The sequence below is a fragment of the Scophthalmus maximus genome, chromosome 14, assembly GCF_022379125.1.
Source record: "Scophthalmus maximus strain ysfricsl-2021 chromosome 14, ASM2237912v1, whole genome shotgun sequence".
Lineage (NCBI taxonomy): Eukaryota > Metazoa > Chordata > Actinopteri > Pleuronectiformes > Scophthalmidae > Scophthalmus > Scophthalmus maximus.
In genome coordinates, this window is record NC_061528.1 from 985,501 (window position 1) to 1,007,500 (window position 22,000).

Consider the following 22,000-nt stretch of genomic DNA (forward strand, 5'->3'; position numbering starts at 1 on the left):
TCGAAAAGAAGATTTATAATTACAACCTTTATCATTTAAGAACAACACAACGTTTCTTTTAAAAACTAATTTATTATGAGTTATCATGTCACATGATGGGGAATGAGTAGAGTGATGATTATTACAAAGCAGCACAATTTGTCTGGACACACACACACATACACACAAAGGACATATATACACAAACAGACTGGTCATGTTAATGCGAGTACAAAAACTAGAATCATGTATTTTATAGTCTGATCGCCGATCTGTTTTGGAAATTATACAAGGAGAGTCAGATTTTTATGAATGAAAACATTAAGTCCGTACATTATCAGGTTCATGACGCGTGACAGTGAAGTTTCATGGCTCTGGTATTAAAGCGTTACAGGAGGTACAGTAGAGATGAGAATCAACCTTTGACACATAAGACAGCGAGGGAACGTAGATCCTCTCCCTCAGACTGTAGCCGTGACCCGGTCGAACACACTCACCGCCGGGGCCGAGTGCAGTCAGGGTGAACGTGGTCGTAGTGTTGAGTTGTGTTTTCAGCGTCCGAACGGGGAGGGGGGTCGACACTGACCAGGAGCCTCCAGTTGGCTGGACGAGGCCCCGGATCCGACCCCGGGTCCCTGGGTCCCTGGAGTCCCTGGAGTCCCCTGGAGTCCCCTGGAGTCCCCTGGAATCCCTGGAGTCCCTGGGGTCCCTGGGGTCCCTGGAGTCCCTGGAGTCAGAGTCCCTGGAGTCAGAGTCCCTGGAGTCCCCTGGAGTCCCCTGGAGTCCCTGGAGTCCCCTGGAGTCCCCTGGAGTCCCTGGGACCCCCCAGGAGTCCCTGGGGTCCCCTGGAGTCCCTGGAGTCCCTGGAGTCCCTGGGAGTCCCTGGAGTCCCTGGAGTCCCTGGGAGTCCCTGGAGTCCCCTGGAGTCCCTGGGGTCCCCTGGAGTCCCTGGAGTCCCCTGGGGTCCCTGGGCCCCGCTCTGCTGTGGATTAGTGTTGGTGTGTAGACGTCGTCGTGTGCATCGTGAGAGTGTGTTTTTAGTTGAATGTGTCTGTGTCGGAGGTGTGCGATCACAGTTTGGGCTGACTGGAGAGCTTCATCTTCAGGTTGTCCGCCAGCTTGTCCAGGAACTCGAAGGTGTTCAGGTAGTCGGCGCGTGCCACCCTGCGAACGGGAAGAGAGGAGGGAGGAAGAAGAAGTGAGTCTTCACTGAACTTTACTTTGGCAGGTAGCGAGTGGGACTCTGCTGCGTCTCCACTCTCTGTACGGCGACATCTTAAAGTGTAGGAGTTAATAAATGTATAAAAACTGAAAATGGAGCGGACAGTCGTCAGTGGGAACAGATTTCACTGCGACACAGTCACAGGTCAGTGTCACGTTTCACTTCACAAGTGTAGCTGATGTTTGGATAGTTGAGGTTAAACAGTAGCTACTGTATCATCAGAGTTACACAATCCAACGTCAGGATCCATCACGCACACACACACACACACACACACACACACACACACACACACACACACATACACACACACACACACACACACACACACACACACACACACACACACAGACAGACAGACAGACAGACAGACAGACAGACAGTTTTTTCCGGATTATGAAGAGACTAACTTTGACATCCCCTTGATGCAGATCGCCAGGTCCTTGGTCATGAAACCGGCCTCGATGGTCTCGATGCAAACGGCCTCCAGCGCCTCGGAGAAGACTCGCAGCTCCGCGTTGTTGTCCAGCTTGGCCCGGTGGAGGAGGCCCCGCGTCCACGCAAAGATGGAGGCTGCAGCGAAAAACACAGGGACGTGATATCAATCAAGATTATTTCAAGACTGGGGATGTGTTTGGCTAGTTGTTGGCCTGGTGTGTGAACGTGTCTCCTACCGATGGGGTTGGTGGACGTCTCTTTGCCCTGCTGGTGCTGCCTGTAGTGGCGGGTCACGGTGCCGTGGGCGGCCTCCGACTCCACCGTGCGTCCGTCGGGACAGATCAGCACGCTGGTCATCATGCCCAGGGAGCCGTACCCCTGCGCCACCGAGTCGGACTGCACGTCTCCGTCGTAGTTCTTACAGGCCCAGATGAAGCCGCCCTCGGACTTCATGGCCTGGGCCACCATGTCGTCGATCAGACGGTGCTCGTACCAGATGCCTTTGGCCTCGAACTGCGCACGGTACTCCCTAGAGACACACGCACACACACGAGAGGGTTGTGGTGATCTGACAGTTGTGTGTGTGTGTGTGTGTGTCTTTCAGATTGTTCTCACTTCTCGTAGATCTCCTGGAAGATGTCTTTGAAGCGTCCGTCGTACTTCTTCAGGATGGTGTTCTTGGTGCTGAGGTACAGCGGCCAGGCTTTAGTCAGACCCATCTGGAACGAGCTGTGGGCAAAGTCCCTGATGGACTTGTCCGTGTTGTACATCCCCAGAGCCACGCCACCCGTGCCTGGACACACACACACACACAAACACACACATATATATATACAGTAAGTACGGTATATTCACACACACACACACACACACACACACACACACACACACACACACACACACACACACACACACACACACACACACACACACACACACACACACACACACACACACACACACACACACACACACACAGGACAAGGAGGATGAAGCTCCACGTACCGCCTACAGATGTGTGATTAAAAAGCTGAGTTTTGTGGGCATTTTCATTATTTTGGTGTGTGGGATTTAATTTTTATTTTCTTTCATTCTTTCCTGAAGAGAAACTTAACCCATTTAAATAAATTTGAGTCAACTCAATGATTGGTTTACAGCGATAAAAGCAGAATTGGTGATTAGATACAACATAATACAAAGTATTTTTATTGGTGCCAGGACGCAGCTTAGTTATAATAATATATATGATAGTTGGGCTTTTTAACTTTACAACCTTTACTAACCTTTTTATATACAAAAGAAAACCTTTAACACACGAGAGGAAAGGGAGAAACTGAAAAAACAGAATATGTCTTCAAGGGACGTTCTGAAACGCTTCTTAATGTGACAAAGCAGCGATCAATAATCACCAAATTTATATCAGATATGCTTCGTCATGAACACTTACACCTGTGAAATCAAACCCAAAATCCTATAATTATGGACATGACCTTCCATAGATATTCGGTAATTATTGATCGCTACTTTGGCAACATTAAGCGTTTCAGAACATCCGTCTGTCCTTCACGTCTGATGTGTGTATATTTGTATATAGAAACGTGTGAAGCGTGTGAGCCTGAACTTCTGTGTTCTTACCCTCAAACTTATGAATGACATATTTAACGGGTTCTCCGCTCTCCGGCGTGTAGGTCATCTCCACCTTCCCGGGTCCGGGCACCACGAAGTCTGTGGCTTTGTACTGTGAACAACAAGTAAGAGAGAACAACAGGTTCAGACCAGGAAGCAACAAGCACGTTTGATCTCAACACAACTGTCTGAGACAGATTTTAATGGTACGGTAAATCAGCCGGTAAACCCTCAGCAGGAGTCTGCAGGGAAAGCACATCCTGCTGCTTCTCCCTCACACATTCAGGGGACGTTGTGCAACCAGAGCTGTTGACTCAGATCACCTGTGGTTCAGTACGGTGACGTCGCCGCAGCTCGAGTGCAAAGGGACAGTTGCTGAGGAGATGCAATTATTGACAAGGTCTCTCCTGACGACCGAACTATGTCTCAGAGGTGATGATATAAATCCCTCAGAGGGGTCGGTTATAAGAGCCATGTTGTCAGATAATCAGAGAAAAGAGTTTCTCATAACGTCTGTACTGTCAGAGGAAGATGAGTTTTTCAAGGCCGGTGTCTTAAATTAAACTACATTCAAATTCCTTGATTGTATTTATCACAACACATTTATTTTGATTGATTTTATAAAATAATATTATGCTGCTGTACCTGTTATTTTGAATTGTATAGTTTTTAATGCAGATGCATTTTGCAATTCATACACCACAGAAAAACTGTATGATTATTACAAAGGAATTCCTAGAGCTGCAACAGTTAATGGATTAGTAATCGATTACTAAATGAATCGCCAACTATTTCGATAATCCATTAATCGGTTCAGGTAGTTTTTATAAAGTCAAAATTCTCTGATTTCAGCTTTTTCAAAGTGAATATGTTCTGGTTTCTTTGCTCCTCTGTGACAGAGAACTGAAGATCTTTGGCATGAGAACTGAAGATCTTTGGCATGTGGACAAAACAAAACATCATGTTGAGGTTTGAGACACGATCAACATTTTTCACCATTTAATGAACCGAACAACTAATCGAGAAAATAATCGACAGATTAATCCATGATGAAAATAATCTTTAGTTGGAGCCTTTTAATTCCTCTTTCCTGTTTGTCAAGCTAAGAGCCTTGAGATGATGTATGTAGTGATTTTGGCGATATACAAATACAATTTTATTGAATTATTGAATTCAATGCCCAGTTAAGATTTTGTCAAAGCAGATATTTGTTGTGTTAAAGAGAAATTAATTAAACTGTGCTTGTTAACGTTTGTCTTCAGCTTCTTTATAGTGAACCATAATCCATGATACAGTTTCGGCACTAACACAATATTATACAGCACAAAATAAATAAACTGATGAATCCTCATTGTAAAGTTGAAAACAGTGAGTCTAAGATCTCCAGGTCATGGACCTTTGACCTCTGCGCGGGGCCTACCTGGTCTCCGTGGGCGTGTCTGCCGATGATGATGGGTTTGACCCAGCCCGGCACCAGGCGGGGGATGTTCTTACAGATGATGGCCTCTCGGAACACGGTGCCTCCCAGGATGTTGCGGATGGTCCCGTTGGGCGAGCGCCACATCTGCTTGAGCTTGAACTCCTCCACGCGGTGCTCGTCCGGCGTGATGGTGGCGCACTTGATGCCCACGTTGTAGCGCTGGACCGCCTCCGCCGCCTCAACCGTCACGCGGTCGTCCGTGGCGTCGCGGCTCTCCATGCCGAGGTCGAAGCTTTGAGGGGACAGAGTTTTATATTAATAGAACCCAGAGAGGAAGCTGAAGATCCATAATGTCGCAGAAATACACTGACGTAGTTTCTTCTCTAGTTTTAGTAGAGAGTAGGCTTCGTCACCATAACTACTTCTAGTTGCACGATATATTGTCCCCGAAATCATTGCGATAAACAATATTATCGTCATATTAAGACCATTTTTGGATACTGAATCATGAGAGCTTCTAGTATATTGGACCTACATGATTTGTGTCGCTGCTGTGAGAAATGTTATCCAGAGTTCAGACTTTGTGTTCAAGCCTCAGACTCAACAAGCAAGATGAAGACATGGTGCCTTTTAGAAAAATACTAAGAAATCCATATTTTCTGACATTTTATAGACCAAACCAGTGATTAATGAATCATACGACGAGGACCGATGAGAGGACCAAAGCAGCGAGACTGGACTATTGTTGACGTTCATTCAAGACAACGGCTGTTATTGAGGTCAATATAAAAATGATTGAGTTCATATTAATGTGTGGTACGGTAAGTCGATAACGTAATTACTGTGAAGGGCCTACGTAGGGAACAACAATACTGAAAATGAAACCTGTTTAACACCCTTTTTTAATTGGTTGAACCAAATATGTAGTAATTAACTTTGCCAAGCTAAATTGTATATTCTTAAATCTTAGAAAAGTTTCCTGATTGAGATGCATATGTTAACATATCTGATTGAATAAAAAATAAAACAGGAATCTGCCAAATACTCATATATACGAGGGAGAACATTTAGACTTCCTGCTGCTGTCGGGGCTTCTCTTCGCTCCAGATCTCGGGCTCATTCTCATTCTGTTCCTTGTGTGTTCGCATCAAGAACATCCATTAACCTCCTGCCCCACCTCACTCCCTCTGCCCGTCCTGAAACTCTCTGACTGTCCCTCGCTCTAGTGAGGACGACTGAAGGAAACAAGCAATCAGCTGTGCGACGACAAACTGCAGTAAGAAACGAGTGGGAGGAGTTGCACTTCACCTGGAAACTACTACACTCGGCTCTTTGTTCTTATCATCATCATCATTCCTTTCCAAGCATGAGCTCACGTGTTTCTTGTGTGGCTTTGTTCCAAGAGCAGCAGCAATGACCTCTTACCCACTTTCTCCCTCTTCTCCCCCTCCGGCCCCATGAGCCACAACAATGTGACGCTCAACAACAACTGATGACTACGCTGATACCTTGAGCTGAGGCCAGAGAGAAACAGGGGGTTAAAGAAAAGAGGAAGGGTTTTGTCAGGGCGATTACATGATTATTATTCTTGGCTGTGATTGGCCAGCGAGCACAGCTCCAGAACAAGACTTGTGGGGGGCTGGTGAGAACTTGATGGACCTGTTGACCGATCATCTCCCCCTCCAACAAGGCTGCAGCCCCTGGGGATTCTCCTGGTGGGACAATTAGCCGGATGAAGATTTATGTCCTAAAAGCCTAAATTTGCAGCCTCGGGCACAAAACCTCAGGATGATGATTTGTTTTGTTCACACACCAAAGATCTTCAGTTCACTGTCACAGAGAACCAAAGAAACCAGAACATATTCATATTTAAGAAGCTGAAATCAGAGAATTTTGACTTCTTTGTTCATAAAAACTACTTGAATCGATTAATCGATGATCAAAATAGCTGGTGATTAATTTAGTGGTCGATTATTAATCGATTAACTGGTGCAGCTTTGGGTTTAAAATGTGAAAATGGATCTTTTCTAGTCCACAAAATGTCCTGAAGAAGACATAAGTGGACTATGGTTTGATTTTCAAGTGGCCTGATGTGTGACGTTCCCCCTCGTTGCGACATTACTGTTTCAACACCACAGGACATGATGACACGTGTACGTTTGAGAACTGTTGCGCAATAAATCATCAACTTTTTACTTTTCAATGAAGAGAAATTGACTATTAAAAATATCAACAAAATCTTTCTGTAGAGGCAGGAAACCAAAAGTTTTGTGAGTTGACGGTTACTGTGCATCCAAGGAAAAGATGTACGATTCATAATTAGGGACGGGGAACATCAGTGATTTCATTGAACTGACACAACCTCCGAACAAAGTCCGCTGGAGAGATAAGAGGAGGCGTGAGGTCACTGGAGGAACTGGATTGTAAATGCACATCGTTGCACAACAACACACTGTACCTGCAGCTGAGGAGGAGGAGGTCGCTCGACTCCTCTCAGTCTATAACTAACTCTCACACCAGTTCATCAGGTGTTCTCAGTAGCATCTCTGCCTCTTCCCACTTTCCAAACCGAGAACCAGAATAAACAAGTCCAACCAGAATCCCCAGTCCTGCAGTTACAGAATGCATATTCAAGTTTAACCCCGGTCTGAGGCCACCTCACCTGTGCAGGTCCAGCTCCAGGTAGGGGAAGATGAGCTTCTCCTTGATGAGCTCCCAGATGACCCGGGTCATCTCGTCTCCCTGCATCTCCACCACGGAGCCGGCCTTGATCTTCGGAGACATGTTGGGAGTCTGGTGGCGGCGGAGGACACGAGGGACACGAAGAGACACGGCGTTAGGACAGAACATCTACCAAGCAGCGATCACGTCACAGTGTCAGATCGTACATGTTGCTCATATTGCTCATATTGCTCATATTGTTCCTGGTCTTGTTTGTATATTTCTGCTACCAAACTAAATGTCATTGTACAACTACACACTCACAGTACGGCTGCAACTATCAATTATTGTTTTCATTATTGATTGATCAATGTAACAATCTTTTGAGAACGTGGTGCCATGAAAAAATTTGTCGTTTTGGCTTTAAAAAAATGAACTTAAATCATTTACAGACTCTTCAAATAGTTACGAGAAGACAGATGATTATTACACTTCTGACACTGGGACATAAATCAATGATCACAGAGCCTGACACTGATTCAACAGAGGAGGAGAAGAACGACGACACAGTTTCCTCCATGAATCAATGGATTCATTCATCCAAACTTCACAGTGGCACTGAACCAGAACCAGTGACCGAGCCTGATTCTGGTCTATAATCCTCTCATGTGACCCTGAACCAGAAGAACCAGACCCTGAGGTGTGAACCAGAACCAGAACCTGAGGGTTTACATCAGAACCAGATCCAGACCCTGAGGTGTGAACCAGAACCAGAACCTTACCCTGGGGTGTGAACCAGAACCAGAACCTGAGGGTTTACATCAGAACCAGAACCAGAATCTGAGGGCTTACATCAGAACCAGAACCAGAACCTGACCCTGGGGTGTGAACCAGAACCAGAACCTGAGGGTTTACATCAGAACCAGAACCAGAACCAGAATCTGAGGGCTTACATCAGAACCAGAACCAGAACCTGACCCTGGGGTGTGAACCAGAACCAGAACCTGAGGGTTTACATCAGAACCAGAACCAGAGGTTTACATCAGTCCAGAATCTGAGAGTTTACATCAGAACCAGAACCAGAACCAGACCCTGGGGTGTGGACCAGAACCAGAACCTGAGCCTGAGGTGTGAACCAGAAACAGAACCAGAGGTTTACATCAGTCCAGAATCTGAGGTGAAGTTACACAAGTGTGCAGACAGACGTGCAGGTCGTGTTCTGAGGGGGAGGAGTCAGCTGAGGCAGCCAATCCACACTGAGCAGAGCAGCGGTGCAAACACAGTTCATTCATTATCACAACTAATTATCAATATTATATTTATATTATATTAATGTGTCATTGAACAACAGGAAGGACGTGTCATGGTCCCGATGTGGTCCAAACGTGACATCATCTCTAAACCTGTGAACTGGAAGATTTTACAGATTTCTATGATCGAACTGTTTCTGAATCAGGAAACTGACGAGACACGACGACACCGCGTCGTTCCGCTTCAGAAACACGTTCATTAATGTTCCTGTCGCCTACCTGGTTCCGTGTAAAGGTCCACGACACGAACAGAGACGAAGAGGAGGATGAAGGATGACGTCCTGTACCGAACCACCGCTGAACTGAGCCCGAGCGGCGGTGACGCTTCAGGCCACACGACTGACTTCCGCCTCCAGAGCGTCCTCCACACAGCCGGTGGCCAATCAGGGAAGAGAGGAACAACCTGACGGCCAATGAGATGCGCCCACGAAGAACGTAAGGGGGAGGAGTTTACTCGGGCGTGGTCTGCGAAAAAGTGTCAATTCATTAAAGATTTAAGAATAATATGTTCAAACTGTTTTTATTAGTTTATAAAAACTAATACAAATTAAAGATTAGAAATAATATGTTTATTCAAATAAAGAAAAAATATTTTTTTTATTAAATTTCATTTCATGGTTAATTTTCCCCAAACACACACGCACACACACACACACACACACACACACACACACACACACTCAAGAATGTCTGATTATTTGTTTTGATTTTTACATGTTCACTTTTATGATTATATTCTGTTACATAATCATGGACAGATTATGAAAAACTGGGTCTCTGGGCAGAAAAACTCGCAAAGGACCCGGAAAAAAACCCCCTCCAGGAAGAGAACATGAGCGTTAAGTCATTATTTCCAAAACTGGTCAGTGGCTGCAGGTCAGTGGTTTTGTCAGTGGCTGGTCAGTGGCTGCAGGTCAGTGGCAGTTGTAGCTGCCACCCGGAGAATGCCACTGCTAGCTGCCGCAGCCACAGTTAGACCCCGCCCCCTCTGACGTCAGAGGGAAGCCAGGTGATGCTGATGTACCTTGATTAGCAGCGTCATGCCGCTGCTCAGGTGAACGGTCCGACCGCGCGAACATGGAGGCATTGGATTAGCATTAGCATTAGCTAACAAACACAACATCATTCAGTTGAACATAGTTCAGAAGTTGTTTGTTCTCAGTTAGCAGGTTTCCCAGGTGTTGTTAAAAATGTCAGCCGCTGTGGGGGAGTCTGGTCGACAGGACTGGAGAACATGTGGCCAGGAGAGGCTGAGGACAAGATAACTTGTGGACTGGAGAACATGTGGACCTCTCAACCTTTGGATATGAGAAGCTGTGGACTGGAGAACCTTCAGGCCACTGGACAGTTTGATGTCATGACTTTGTCTCCATTGAAAGACAGTGGACTTTGGACCAGGTGAGTGAAACAAACCCTCTTCTCTCTGCTCGCTGCTGAGTGTTGTTGCTTTTTTTGGTGAGCTTACTGTTTCTAATGTAGTCTGTCGTTGCTTGTGTGGTCTGTACAGTTGGTATCTGACCTGTACAGTTGGTATCTGACCTGTACAGTTGGTATCTGACCTGTACAGTTGTCGTGTGGCCTGTACAGTTGGTATCTGACCTGTACAGTTGGTATCTGACCTTTACAGTTGTCGTGTGGCCTGTACAGTTGGTATCTGACCTGTACAGTTGGTGTCTGACCTGTACAGTTGGTATCTGACCTGTACAGTTGTCGTGTGGCCTGTACAGTTGGTATCTGACCTGTACAGTTGGTATCTGACCTGTACAGTTGGTATCTGACCTGTACAGTTGTCGTGTGGCCTGTACAGTTGGTATCTGACCTGTACAGTTGGTATCTGACCTTTACAGTTGGTATCTGACCTTTACAGTTGTCGTGTGGCCTGTACAGTTGGTATCTGACCTGTACAGTTGGTATCTGACCTGTACAGTTGGTATCTGACCTGTACAGTTGGTATCTGACCTTTACAGTTGTCGTGTGGCCTTTATAGTTGTCGTGTGGCCTGTAAAGTTGCAGTGTGGCCTGTACAGTTCTTATGTGGCCTGTACAGTTGCAGTGTGGCCTGTACAATAAAGTTGATCTATCTGTACTTATTTCAATCCAGTTACAGTTTAGATCTTAGACCCTTGGTGAGAACATCTCCAGCCCTGCTGCCTTCAGGGGAAACCAGTAAATTAGACACATGTTTGGATGAAACAGAGCAGAGTGTGTGAGTCCTGAAGGGGGCGTCGCTGGGTCTGGGTCTGGTACAGTGACTCTACTGTACCACATGTACAGTGCACAGGTTCATCAGCCTGTCACATGGAGCGATCGGGATCATTATGATAATGTCATATGCAACATGGTACAACAACTGAATGTGAATGTGTATTCTTAACAAACCTGGTTCCCATGTTGAACCATAATGTTCCTTAAATGATATTTATCAAATATTACTTTGTTGAATGTCTCATGTGCCACAACTGTACACCTGTACACTTTCATATATTGAATTAATTGACTTAACATGATTTATTTTAATGTTTACAAAATATATATTTACATACCGCATTAGTTCTGTTAACTTCACTGACACGGTCTCACCAGAAGGTGGCAGCATTTCACTGTTGCAGTGAGAAGAGTGATTTCAGAGCCACGTGGTCCTGATGAGAGGCGACGAGGGCACAGAGGTGCATCTTATAGAATCTTGTTCGTCATACTGTTCATTTCATGTATATTCTTATGACTCAAACTGATTGCAGATCAGTGTAACACACAAAATTGTGTTTTAGCTTATTTTATATAAGCAGAAATTTTAAAAACACGCTGGTTTAGTTTCCTGCGAACATCAGTCGCTCTCGACCCCTCAGCTCCTCAGTGTCTCTTTGTTGTCTCCCACCTCCACTTTGAAACATATAGGACCACAGCTGAGAGGCGTCACGTGACTCTGCTCCCGGATGAGGCAAGATAACCACGCGAGGAGGGAGAGAGGTAGAGAGAGAGAAAGAAAGAGAGAGAGCGGTAGAGAGGGAGAGAAAGTGAGAGAGAGATGAGGAGGAGGAGCTTGCTGCTATAAGATTGACTCCGCGCACCATCAGCACCAAAACTTGCGCTCGCTCCATCCTTCATCCATCCTCACTTGTCTTTACGCGCACTCGCGTTTTACCAAACACTCGCCGCCGTTTTCATGGTGATCATCATTTTTAAAAATCCTCCTGGAAGGTGAGCTCGTGCATCCCACGGTCAATACTTGATTATGGTCACAACCCCCGCGGTGCCAAGGTGGAGCCACCGCGCGTATCTCGGATCGGTGCGCTTCTCCAGGGGCTGGGATGCGCACCGGGCACCTCTCGCTTCCTGCCGGGTTTCGGGTCCGGGTCTGATCCGGAGTCCGGCGCTGCCCCGGGGCGCCGCGCCCGGAGGAGCCAGTCGACCCGCAGCAGGATGCCGGTGATGAGAGGACTGCTCGCCCCGCAGAACACCTTCCTGGACACCATCGCCACCCGCTTCGATGGCACCCGTGAGTAAAACGAACCAACGAACCTTATACCTGCCTTTATTCCTCGTGGAAACTTTTCTTTTTTAATTTCCAACACATGCACATTTATAGCCCAAAGGGCCAAATGTCCATATATGATATCTGGAAGATTTCAGGAATTTCCTATGGAATGAAACTTTAAAGAAAAGTTTCAACAACATTCAGCTTCAGAGTCCAGTCTGGTCAATGTGTCCATGTCCAAAGTGACGTTCTCTGAGGATGTGATCTGTGGTCTGGACACCGAGCTCAGAGGAACCAATCAGTGTTCGGCCTGAAGCCGACAGGTGAACGAACAGAACAGTGAGACGGACGGTTCGGTGGCTCAACTGTGTCCTAACGTCTTCTAACAGATGCAGGATTTTCTCTTTGTGGTTTGATGACTCCGGCTGCCTTCACTTCCATCGTGTCTCTCGTTCTGTGCACATGTCCAGCGGAGAGGTGGCAGCTCGCAGTGTGAGGCCACAGATCCTCTGGTGTTCATGCTCATACTATATCATAACGCTGGGATGATGCAGGAGGGAGGGAGGGAGCATGTTTGGCGCTGGTGCCTTGCGAGCAGATGCGACGAGCAGCCCGTGTGTGTGTGTTCGGGCCTGCTGGGCAGGTGGGCGGGCGAGAGAGGCTTCATATCGCTCCCTGGGCCGTTTGTTTTCTCCTTCTGCGTCGATCGCTCAGGTCGATGGGAGTTTGTTCGAGTGTCGACGTGCGACAGCAGGATGAGAGAGAGAGAGAGCGAGAGAAGACTTTTATTCGACCAGGCGGCGAGCAAGTCGCTCACAGGCTGATCCTGACCTCCTCTCCTCCGCGAGGCAAAGTGATGTGATGCTCGTTATGTGTCTTGAGGAAATGAGGAAAAAAGAAACAAAAGGCTTTTCTCTTCTGTATCGTCCTTTTGTCTTCACGCTCTCGTCTCTCTGCTGGGATGTGATTCACAAATACTTCAGATCTCAAACACTATAATCCTGATGCACACATTGTACAAACACACACACACACACACACACACACACACACACACAATTCCACGTGCTGACACACAAATCAAACGGTGGGATGGAAATAGTCCCGTTGTGTAGTCCAGGTTAGCCCCCGTCATGTGAAGCAGCGGCCTGAGCGTCGAGGGGCTGAAACACATCAGGCTGCCGTTTGGTGAGGTGATGATAATTACGTCTCCAGCAGCAGTTGATGTGCAGTCGCTGTAATTAACTCGCATGGATGTCAAGAATCCACTGTGGCCTTTCTGTCTGTCAGGAGGAAGGCTGGGGGGGTGGGGAGGGCAGGAGTGTGTGTGTGTGTGTGTGTGTGTGTGGCTGCTGTGGTGGGAGGAGGGGGAGGAGGGGGAGGAGGGGGGGGTCGGATGCCTAAATGTAAATCGATTACGGGGCTTTCCATCACAAAAACACCGCTTTGTGTGTTTGAATGACTTCCTCCGTTTGTCAAACTGAAGGTTGAGGAGGCGGCGTGTGTGTGCGTGTGCGTGTGTGTGTGTGTGCGTGTGTGTGTGTGTGCGCGTGTGTCTGCGTGTGCATGCCTGCGTGCGTGCGTGTGTGTGTGTGTATTTGATGGATGCTTTGTGTGTGTGTTTTTCTGAGAAAAGGCTTTTTGTCGTGTGGGGGATGAAGTGACCATCACTGTTCCATTAGAAGCCACTCGTCGCACACGCACACACACACACACACACACACACACACACACACACACACACACACACACACACACACACACACACACACACACACATTGAGAACCCTTCATTTTCTCCTGTGAGAGACTATTAGCCCGTTTGTGCAGCTGCTCCATTGTTCTGTTCTCCTCACAATTGTTGCCAACGCGTTTGGAAAATGTCTCTGGCTCTTTCAACTCGAGAACTCTCTGCACTTGTTCTGGCTCTAACGTCGCGTCCAAGTGGAAGAGGTGGGAAGTGTTTTCAGTCCTAGTTGGCTACAAATCTGTATCACACAGTGGAAGACAATGAAGGACTTTAAAATCCTGATGGAGTGAGACCTCATGTATCCTGCGTCGACATCAGGGTCATGTAGCGCTGCTCCTGTGGGACCTGCTGGTGATTGGTTGTATTTAATGTGGGCGGGGTCACGTCACAGCACAAGTATCCGAGTCACTTTATTGGTGATCTTTGGTTTTCTCTGAATCAATCACTCAACTGGCTCTACACTTGCTGCTGTGTTTAATACAACGTATGTTGTGTTGTTGACACGTTCCTGACATCTCACTGTGAACAGTTCATCGATTGATCGAGAGGTTGACAAATCAATAGTGGGAATAATTGTTTGTTGCAGCCGTAATCTGCCGTAAATGATCGACATGATGCAGAGTATTTAATTATTGGTGAAAACTTTATTTCTAACAAAGTTTGAGATTTGTGTCTTCTGGGTGATTTCTCATTTAGAACGGAAACTCTGACTTCTCGTCAGCGTCGACCTCGGGCCCGGTTCAATCAGTGTTCATCCGAGGGAGCAGGCAGCCGCTGCGTGGGCCTGACACCAGCAGCCAATTGGTTCTTTTAATTGACTGGTTCTCGTGGTAATCAGGTTACAGGACATCAGGTCCGCGAGCTGCTCAGAACCAGGAACCAGCTGAACTCGCTCCTGCTGCAGGAAGAACCCAACTCACGTCTAACGTACGAAGGAACTGGACGAGGAATTTCATCGTCACTGTTGAGTCGTGACAAAACTTAAATGTTAATTTTATTCAAGGACAGTCTAAAGAAGTGTGGAAAAGCTTCTCCGCAGTTAATCTTTTGTTTCTACTGATGACTTTATGAATTCAGTCCCTACGACAGTCAGGGATTAATTCAATAAATTCCCAGTGAATCTATTACACTTTTCATTCGACTGATAATTTGTGTAATTTTCAACAAAAGAACAAGAAGCAAAAAAATTCTCCTGGTATCTTATAAAGACAGAAAGTGGAGTCATTTTCTAAAGACATTTCATCTCCGTCTTCTCCGTCTCATCACACTTTGCTCCAGTCACAGAGCAAAAAAGGCAAAATGACAAATAACTGTCAAATTATCCGACATCACTCTCTTCTCCTCCCTCCGCCTCCCACCCGCTCCTCTTGTTATTCACATCATTGTGTTCATGTGTCGGAGGAGAGGAGGAAGAGGAAGAGGAAGAGGAGGAAGAAGAAGAAGAAGAAGAAGAGTGTACGTGTCTCCTTTTTCCTGATTGGATTCTTTGTTATACACGAGAACATAAACATTCATGAGAATCAAAGGAGGATTCAAAGAGTGAATTACTACAGCAGCTTACACCGGGAACAGTGTCGCTCAGCCTCTTATCTCCAGTGTGCACCAGAGGGACGGAGACGGGGGAGGAAGAGATGATGGAGTGAGGAAGAGAGGAAGAGATGATGGGGAGAGGAAGAGATGATGGAGTGAGGAAGAGATGATGGGGAGAGGAAGAGAGGAAGAGATGATGGGGAGAGGAAGAGAGGAAGAGATGATGGAGTGAGGAAGAGAGGAAGAGATGATGGGGAGAGGAAGAGATGATGGAGTGAGGAAGAGAGGAAGAGATGATGGGGAGAGGAAGAGATGATGGAGTGAGGAAGAGAGGAAGAGATGATGGGGAGAGGAAGAGAGGAAGAGATGATGGGGAGAGGAAGAGATGATGGAGTGAGGAAGAGAGGAAGAGATGATGGAGTGAGGAAGAGAGGATGGAGTGAGGAAGAGAGGAAGAGATGATGGGGAGAGGAAGAGATGATGGAGTGAGGAAGAGAGGAAGAGATGATGGGGAGAGGAAGAGAGGAAGAGATGATGGGGAGAGGAAGAGAGGAAGAGATGATGGAGTGAGGAAGAGAGGAAGAGATGATGGGGAGAGGAAGAGAGGGACAGATGATGGGGAGAGGAAGAGATGATGGGGAGAGGAAGAGAGGGAGAGATGATGGGGAGAGGAAGAGATGATGGGGAGAGGAAGAGAGGGAGAGATGATGGGGAGAGGAAGAGATGATGGGGAGAGGAAGAGATGAAGAGAGGAAGAGAGGAAGAGATGATGGAGTGAGGAAGAGAGGGAGAGATGATGGGGAGAGGAAGAGATGATGGGGAGAGGAAGAGATGAAGAGAGGAAGAGATGATGGGGAGAGGAAGAGATGATGGGGAGAGGAAGAGAGGGAGAGATGATGGGGAGAGGAAGAGATGATGGGGAGAGGAAGAGATGAAGAGAGGAAGAGATGATGGGGAGAGGAAGAGATGATGGGGAGAGGAAGAGAGGGAGAGATGATGGGGAGAGGAAGAGATGATGGGGAGAGGAAGAGATGATGGGGAGAGGAAGAGATGATGGGGAGAGGAAGAGATGATGGGGAGAGGAAGAGAGGAAGAGATGATGGGGAGAGGAAGAGAGGAAGAGATGATGGGGAGAGGAAGAGATGGCGTCTGTGATCAAAATGAGTGGAGATGAAGAGCAAAGGAGAAGAATGGAGAGATTATGGTTTAAGAAGAAAACCCATCACATTTTATTCATCTAGTACTGAACAAGAGAACAGTCAGAAAATATTCACACACCTTCACTTTTTCATTAATCTACACTCAACATCCCATAATGCCAAAGTGAAAAACGTACTTTTTTAACCTTTTTGTCTGCTGCAGATTCACTAACTCTGTTAAAATGTCTAAAACTTTGACAATTCGGCTTCTGAAGGTTCATAACTGAGAGAAGTGTCAGTGTCTCCTCAGCACCATGATGATGTTCAGATTCTCTGAGTGCTTAGGAAAGGAGCTTCAATACTTCCTTTCCTATCTCCTTCAGCAGAGGACACCCGGGAGCTTCCTATACGAAAGGAAAGGAGAAATAGACCCACAATTCATTGCGGCAGCGATATTTGGACGTAAACGATTCAATCTGAAGTAGAAGTAGAAGAAGGAGAAGAGTATGAATACGAGCTAGAAGAGACGTCATCATGTAAGTTACTGTTACATAAGAATCATTTACTTCTGATGTCACACGGTGTCATGGTGATGAATATGAGTGACAGGAGCGAGAGTAAACATTCTCACGGTCACAACCTTAATAACAAAGATTATTGTTCTTATTTCAGTTCCAACCTCGGGGATGAATAAATATTTTTCCCCGTGTTGTTCACGTTTAACATGAATCCACCTGATAAGAACTCACGGGGCCACAAGTCGTTCATCTTCAGAAATAAGAATAACATAACAACATCCACCGTCACATGACGACGTAGTTTAGTGTCAGTGGAGTCGGATTCTCTTTAATAAGTCCTATGAATCCTCCTTTAACCTTTGACCTCATGACGTTTTCCACTGAGGTCAAGGACGAGTGGTGAGGAAAAGGCGACAGGAAGGACGATCTGAATCCAGCGCTGGTCAAACTAAGATGGAGGATTGATGAAGCACGTTCATAATGGACTGAGCTCAGCTGTCAGTTACGAGTGAGCTCAGCTGCTGTCGAGAGCTCACTTCATTATCTCTGAATTTAACATTTTGTCCATTTTGCACTTTACGCTGCTGCTCGCTGTCGTCGTACGACGCTGATAATCAACGATGAGAGAAGAGTCACTCACTGAATTAGATCTTTAACTGATGAATCACAGGCAGTGTTCAGAGGAAAAGGTCCTGGAAAACACACACACACACACACACACACACACACACACACACACACACACACACACACACACACACGGTCAGTCTAGTTGAATTTCTGGAGACGGTGTTGTGACTTGAAATCAATATCTTCCCAGGCTGTGGTTCATATATTATTTACAGTGGCCGTCTGTCGATGCGTTCACGTCCACCTGCTCGTTGCTGCAGGTGAATCCACGTTGCAGCCTCGTCTCCTCACGTACGACCAGATGCTTACAAGCAAATCTGTTTTTGTTGGAAACCTGATCGCTGGCTTGATTATGAATATGGACTATGATTGAACGTCTCTGGGAGGTGGCTGCAGCGGATGGTGGGCGAACCATTGACGTAGACTCCAGGTCTGCAGTGTGTGAAGCCTGTGTTCTGTGTCCTGACCAGCAGAGGGCGACTCTATGAGAACGTGACTCTACTTCTCACTTGATTCATAACGTCAGTAAAACATTTTCCTGAGGAGTTATGGATCAATCTCTAGTTTGAAGTCTTCTTCAACACTTGATGTTCATTATATACATTATGGTCCATTGACAGGCACATAGACCATAAAGCACCGGATGTGTTGGGGGCGTGGATACAGTGTGAATGACAGCTGGTACCGTCCCATCAGGTTCAGGTCACCTCACGTCAGCGTCCCTGTGTTTCCTGTCAGTCACCGATTGCTGCAAATATGAATGAGAAGAAGAAGTAAACATGACGTCACTGACACCAGAGAACATTGCTGATGACGATCACACGAGTCCTTTACCGGGGGCTGAGTGTCGGGCTGCTGCCGAGGAAACGGACGTCAGCATGTCACATTGACCCGCGTTAGACCCACCGTGCTTTTTCCATTTTACTTCGCCGTCATCAAAAGCATAATTGGAGCAATTTGTCAGTTGTCGCCGGGCGGAGAGAGGGCAGCGTGGGCCTGGTGGATCAGCTGAGGAAGCAGGAAGTGAGTCACAGACGGGTGGTGATGCAATGACGGGTCGAACGGCACGCAAAGAAATTATGGAAGCTAAAGACAAAGAGGAGGACGGAGACAGAGTCAACAACTGTAGATGAACGAGATGAAGCCGAAGGGACGAGAGCTGCGTCAGACCACTCTGAGGTAATGTGGGCAAATGAATCTGAGCTGCTGAGGAACAGGTGGAGCAGATCGTCCTCACGATGCTTCATCAAACATCTTTTTATATGTAAAGATTTTAAATTACGAGTTCTAAAAGCCTAAATGAAACGAATGAGAGCAACAACAGGAAGGCCTCGTCTGAGCCGCGGTCACTCTGGATGTCACCCTGAAAAGCTAGTGACTAATTTCTAATTCTAATATTTTTCCAGTAAATATAAAAAGGAAATAAACGACGTGATTTGATGTTAAGGACTAAACAAACAGGAGCAGATGAGAGACGACGATGTTAACATGGTTAGTCACATCAGTGGAGACGAATAGTGATTTCATCATGAAGACGTGTCCTGATCCCAATGTGAACATATATGAGAGTAAGATAAACACAGGACATAGGAAACAAAAGGATAAAAGAAAGAATATCCACATTTGACTAATGATGCGTTCCTTCAAACCTCGACGCTCTGCAGTCGCGGGTGATTGTTCTCCAACCTCCGACTCGCTCGGTGGATCCGAGCTGCGAGATCCTAAAGGAACGATGAACGATGAACGATGCGCGGGACAGTGGAACACAGGGTCAGAAGACTTTAGTTACTTTAAAAGATGCGTTTGGGGAAATGAAGGCCGAGGCCAAAGAAACCTCATCTCGCTGTGTGATGAACCTCATCTCCCTCAGCCTCGGGGCCTCGGGCCCCCCCCCCCTCTGAGCCTCGGGGCCCCCCCCCTCGGAGCCTCGGGGCCCCCCCCCTCTGAGCCTCGGGGCCCCCCCCCTCGGAGCCTCGGGGCCTCGGAGCCTCGGGGCCCCCCCCCCTCGGAGCCTCGGGGCCTCGGCTCCCGTCATCTCCTCGTTTCCACCTCTGCAGATGCAGCCGCTTTGAACTACAGAGGCCAAAGGCCGTGTGATGTGAGTCACCGCAGATCAGAGGGCGTCTTCTGATGAGGACTTTATTCTGTCGGAGATGCAAACATAGAGAAAAGAAAAGTCGCGAGGAAGAGACGGATGAGATGATCAGAGACCGATCGCAGCCTCAGCACCGTTCAGTAAAATAGAACTCATCAGAGTCCGATTGCTCCGTCCTAATTGAGCAGAGACAACGGATATTCTCATCCACGACTCACATCGTCAATCAAATATATCTTGCAGGCGACTACATCACAGATTTGTAGATCTGAAATCTGCCAACAGGGATTCATGGTTCGAGCAACGGGTCAATAAATCCATATTCTGTCAGCTGCGGTGTTTGGTTATTAATATTACTACTGTAACCTGGTGGGCCACTCATGTATGAGTGTCATAAAACGATTAATCTGTAATAGAGAAAGAAAATAAAGAATAAGCATTTTCATCTACTCATTTCTGTGTTTATACATTTTTAAAAGATATATTTTGATATAAATAATTTTATTCTATATATTTTTATTGTATCTTAAAAAAATTAAAAACGAACCCATTCAACATTATCGAGTAAGTTTCCCCAACCTCCTCACCTTGTTGTGAAATGACACAACACTCGATGCACCGTTTACTTCAGATGTGAATATTTTTAGATCAGTTTTTTATGCTTTTATGGTTTTAGCTCATATACGCTGTGGAACAAACTGCTCAGCAAAAAGTCACCTGGACGATTGTTTGGTACGATTCTCTCTCTTCTCACTTGTTATTTCATGAAGCAACCTTATAACTCTTGGTTTTGAAAGGTGCTGCTATCGTCTCCCCGGTAACAACTTGCGTCCAGCTGAGGACAGACGCTCTGTGTCAGACTCACTCTTTTATTCTGAGTTGAAAAGGTTTTGCTTGGGGAATAAAAAAGAAAGAAGAGATGAAGTGTCATATGGTTTTTGAGGAGAAGCGAGCGGCGCCGTCACAGACACTCTGACCTGAACAGGACGTGGCAGCGAGCGCCCGAGGGACACGTGTGTGTGTGTGTGTGTGTGTGTGTGTGTGTGTGTGTGTGTGTGTGTGTGTGTGTGTGTGTGTGTGTGTGTGTGTGTGTGTGTGTGTGTGTGTGTGTGTGTGTGTGTGTGTGTGTGTGTGTGTGTGTGTGTGTGTGTGTGTGTGTGTGTGTGTGTGTGTGTGTGTGTGTGTTTGTTGTGGGATCGGTTCGTTGACCATTATATAGCATCATTAGCGCTGCCTCTCTTCACCAGTTTGCCATCTCTTTCCTGCCTTTTGTTTAATTCTAGCAAATATTGACCCCCAATATCAAAAGGCCAATAAAGAAAAAGCACTGCTGTGTTGTGTGGCAGCTGCTGAGAGAGAGAGAGAGAGAGAGAGAGAGAGAGAGAGAGAGAGAGAGAGAGAGAGAGAGAGAGAGAGAGAGAGAGAGAGAGAGAGAGAGAGAGAGAGAGAGAGAGAGAGAGAGAGAGAGAGAGAGAGAGAGAGAGAGAGAGAGAGAGAGAGAGAGAACAGACAGACAGACAGACAGACAGACAGACAGACAGACAGACAGACAGACAGAGAGAGAGAGAGGACAGACAGACAGACAGAGAGAGAGGACAGACAGACAGACAGACAGACAGACAGAGAGAGAGACACCCACACGGGTCTGGATCCAGTGACGACTACAACCACACAGTTTGTGTTCATGAGCCTGGTGTTAATTCCTCTCGTGCTGCACCACATGTTAGCAAACTGTTGAAAAAGGGATGAATCAGGAAGACGCAGACCGTGGATGTACGGCTGCGACTGACGTTGATTATTCTCTCCATTAACCGATTAGTTGTTTGTTTTATAAAATGTCCCAAACTCCAACATGATGTTTTGTTTTGTCCACGACACCAAAGATCCTCAGTTACTGTCACAGAGCAAAGAAACCAGAACATGTTCATATATTTAATCAGAGAATTTTGACTTTATTTCCCATAAAAACTACTTGAACGGATTAATCGATTATCAAACTAGTTGCGAGTCGAGAACTAATCAATGAGCTTGTTGCAGCTCTGAGCAGAAGTCTTTATTACAGGAGCTTAACATATTGAGGAGATTTCTGGTTCGTGTCACAGATCAACAGGTGGTCAGTGCATGGTGTCAGAGGGACGTATATAACGTGTCGTCATCTCACAGACATGAAGGTCTGTCTCCATAGAAATGCTCCGTCTCAGTACATT

The 22,000-nt window shown here is 46.5% G+C and overlaps 3 protein-coding genes and 2 long non-coding RNA genes across 7 annotated transcripts in view; 1 reads left to right on the forward strand and 4 right to left on the reverse strand.

Annotated features, from left to right (window-relative positions):
- Nucleotides 1-52: 52 nt before the first annotated feature.
- On the reverse strand, nucleotides 53-968 carry LOC124850985 (collagen alpha-1(IX) chain-like; the record flags this gene model as incomplete). The annotated part of the gene is made up of 1 exon (XM_047337127.1): nucleotides 53-968. A coding segment is annotated over one exon (438 nt), but the record flags the coding sequence as incomplete, so codon positions are not given.
- Nucleotides 969-1,019: 51 nt separating this feature from the next.
- Nucleotides 1,020-9,033, reverse strand: idh1 (isocitrate dehydrogenase (NADP(+)) 1). Of its 2 annotated transcripts, XM_047337210.1 has the most exons (9): nucleotides 8,270-8,331; nucleotides 8,041-8,086; nucleotides 7,348-7,478; nucleotides 4,686-4,977; nucleotides 3,275-3,377; nucleotides 2,255-2,432; nucleotides 1,876-2,168; nucleotides 1,612-1,774; nucleotides 1,020-1,143 (listed from the first exon to the last, which is right to left on the reverse strand). In XM_047337210.1, the coding sequence occupies exons 3-9, from the start codon at nucleotides 7,467-7,469 to the stop codon at nucleotides 1,050-1,052; spliced, it is 1,245 nt and encodes a 414-aa protein (XP_047193166.1). In that variant the 5' UTR covers nucleotides 7,470-7,478; nucleotides 8,041-8,086; nucleotides 8,270-8,331; the 3' UTR covers nucleotides 1,020-1,049. The 2 variants fall into 2 exon arrangements, with proteins under 2 accessions (XP_047193166.1, XP_035460224.1); XM_035604331.2 differs by lacking the exons at nucleotides 8,041-8,086; nucleotides 8,270-8,331 and adding an exon at nucleotides 8,876-9,033.
- Nucleotides 9,034-11,581: 2,548 nt separating this feature from the next.
- kcnh3 (potassium voltage-gated channel, subfamily H (eag-related), member 3) overlaps nucleotides 11,582-22,000 on the forward strand; it is a 75,941-nt gene continuing 65,522 nt past the window's right edge. Inside the window, exon 1 of the mRNA XM_035604337.2 lies at nucleotides 11,582-12,152. Coding sequence (XP_035460230.2) covers nucleotides 12,077-12,152 — 76 coding nt within the window. The 5' untranslated portion in view covers nucleotides 11,582-12,076. The remainder of the gene's footprint in view (nucleotides 12,153-22,000) is intronic.
- LOC124850993 lies at nucleotides 16,596-18,249 on the reverse strand. The gene is made up of 3 exons (XR_007032110.1): nucleotides 17,912-18,249; nucleotides 17,709-17,760; nucleotides 16,596-16,954 (listed from the first exon to the last, which is right to left on the reverse strand). It is a non-coding gene; the product is annotated as an uncharacterized LOC124850993 (long non-coding RNA).
- LOC118282855 lies at nucleotides 18,271-19,588 on the reverse strand. 2 transcript variants are annotated; one of them, XR_004784360.2, is made up of 4 exons: nucleotides 19,533-19,588; nucleotides 19,348-19,419; nucleotides 18,533-18,706; nucleotides 18,271-18,446 (listed from the first exon to the last, which is right to left on the reverse strand). It is a non-coding gene; the product is annotated as an uncharacterized LOC118282855 (long non-coding RNA). The 2 variants fall into 2 exon arrangements; XR_004784359.2 differs by having other exon boundaries at nucleotides 19,348-19,567.

Bases quoted from the DNA above. Each gene is read 5' to 3' on its own strand.
- idh1 (XM_035604331.2), bottom strand. From the start codon at position 7,469: ATGTCTCCGAAGATCAAGGCCGGCTCCGTGGTGGAGATGCAGGGAGAC. The intron at 3,378-4,685 runs GTAGGCCCCGCG...TGTTGTTCACAG, and splicing joins GACACGCCCACGGAGACCAG to TACAAAGCCACAGACTTCGT. The intron at 2,169-2,254 runs GTGAGAACAATC...GTGTGTCTCTAG, and splicing joins TTCCAGGAGATCTACGAGAA to GGAGTACCGTGCGCAGTTCG.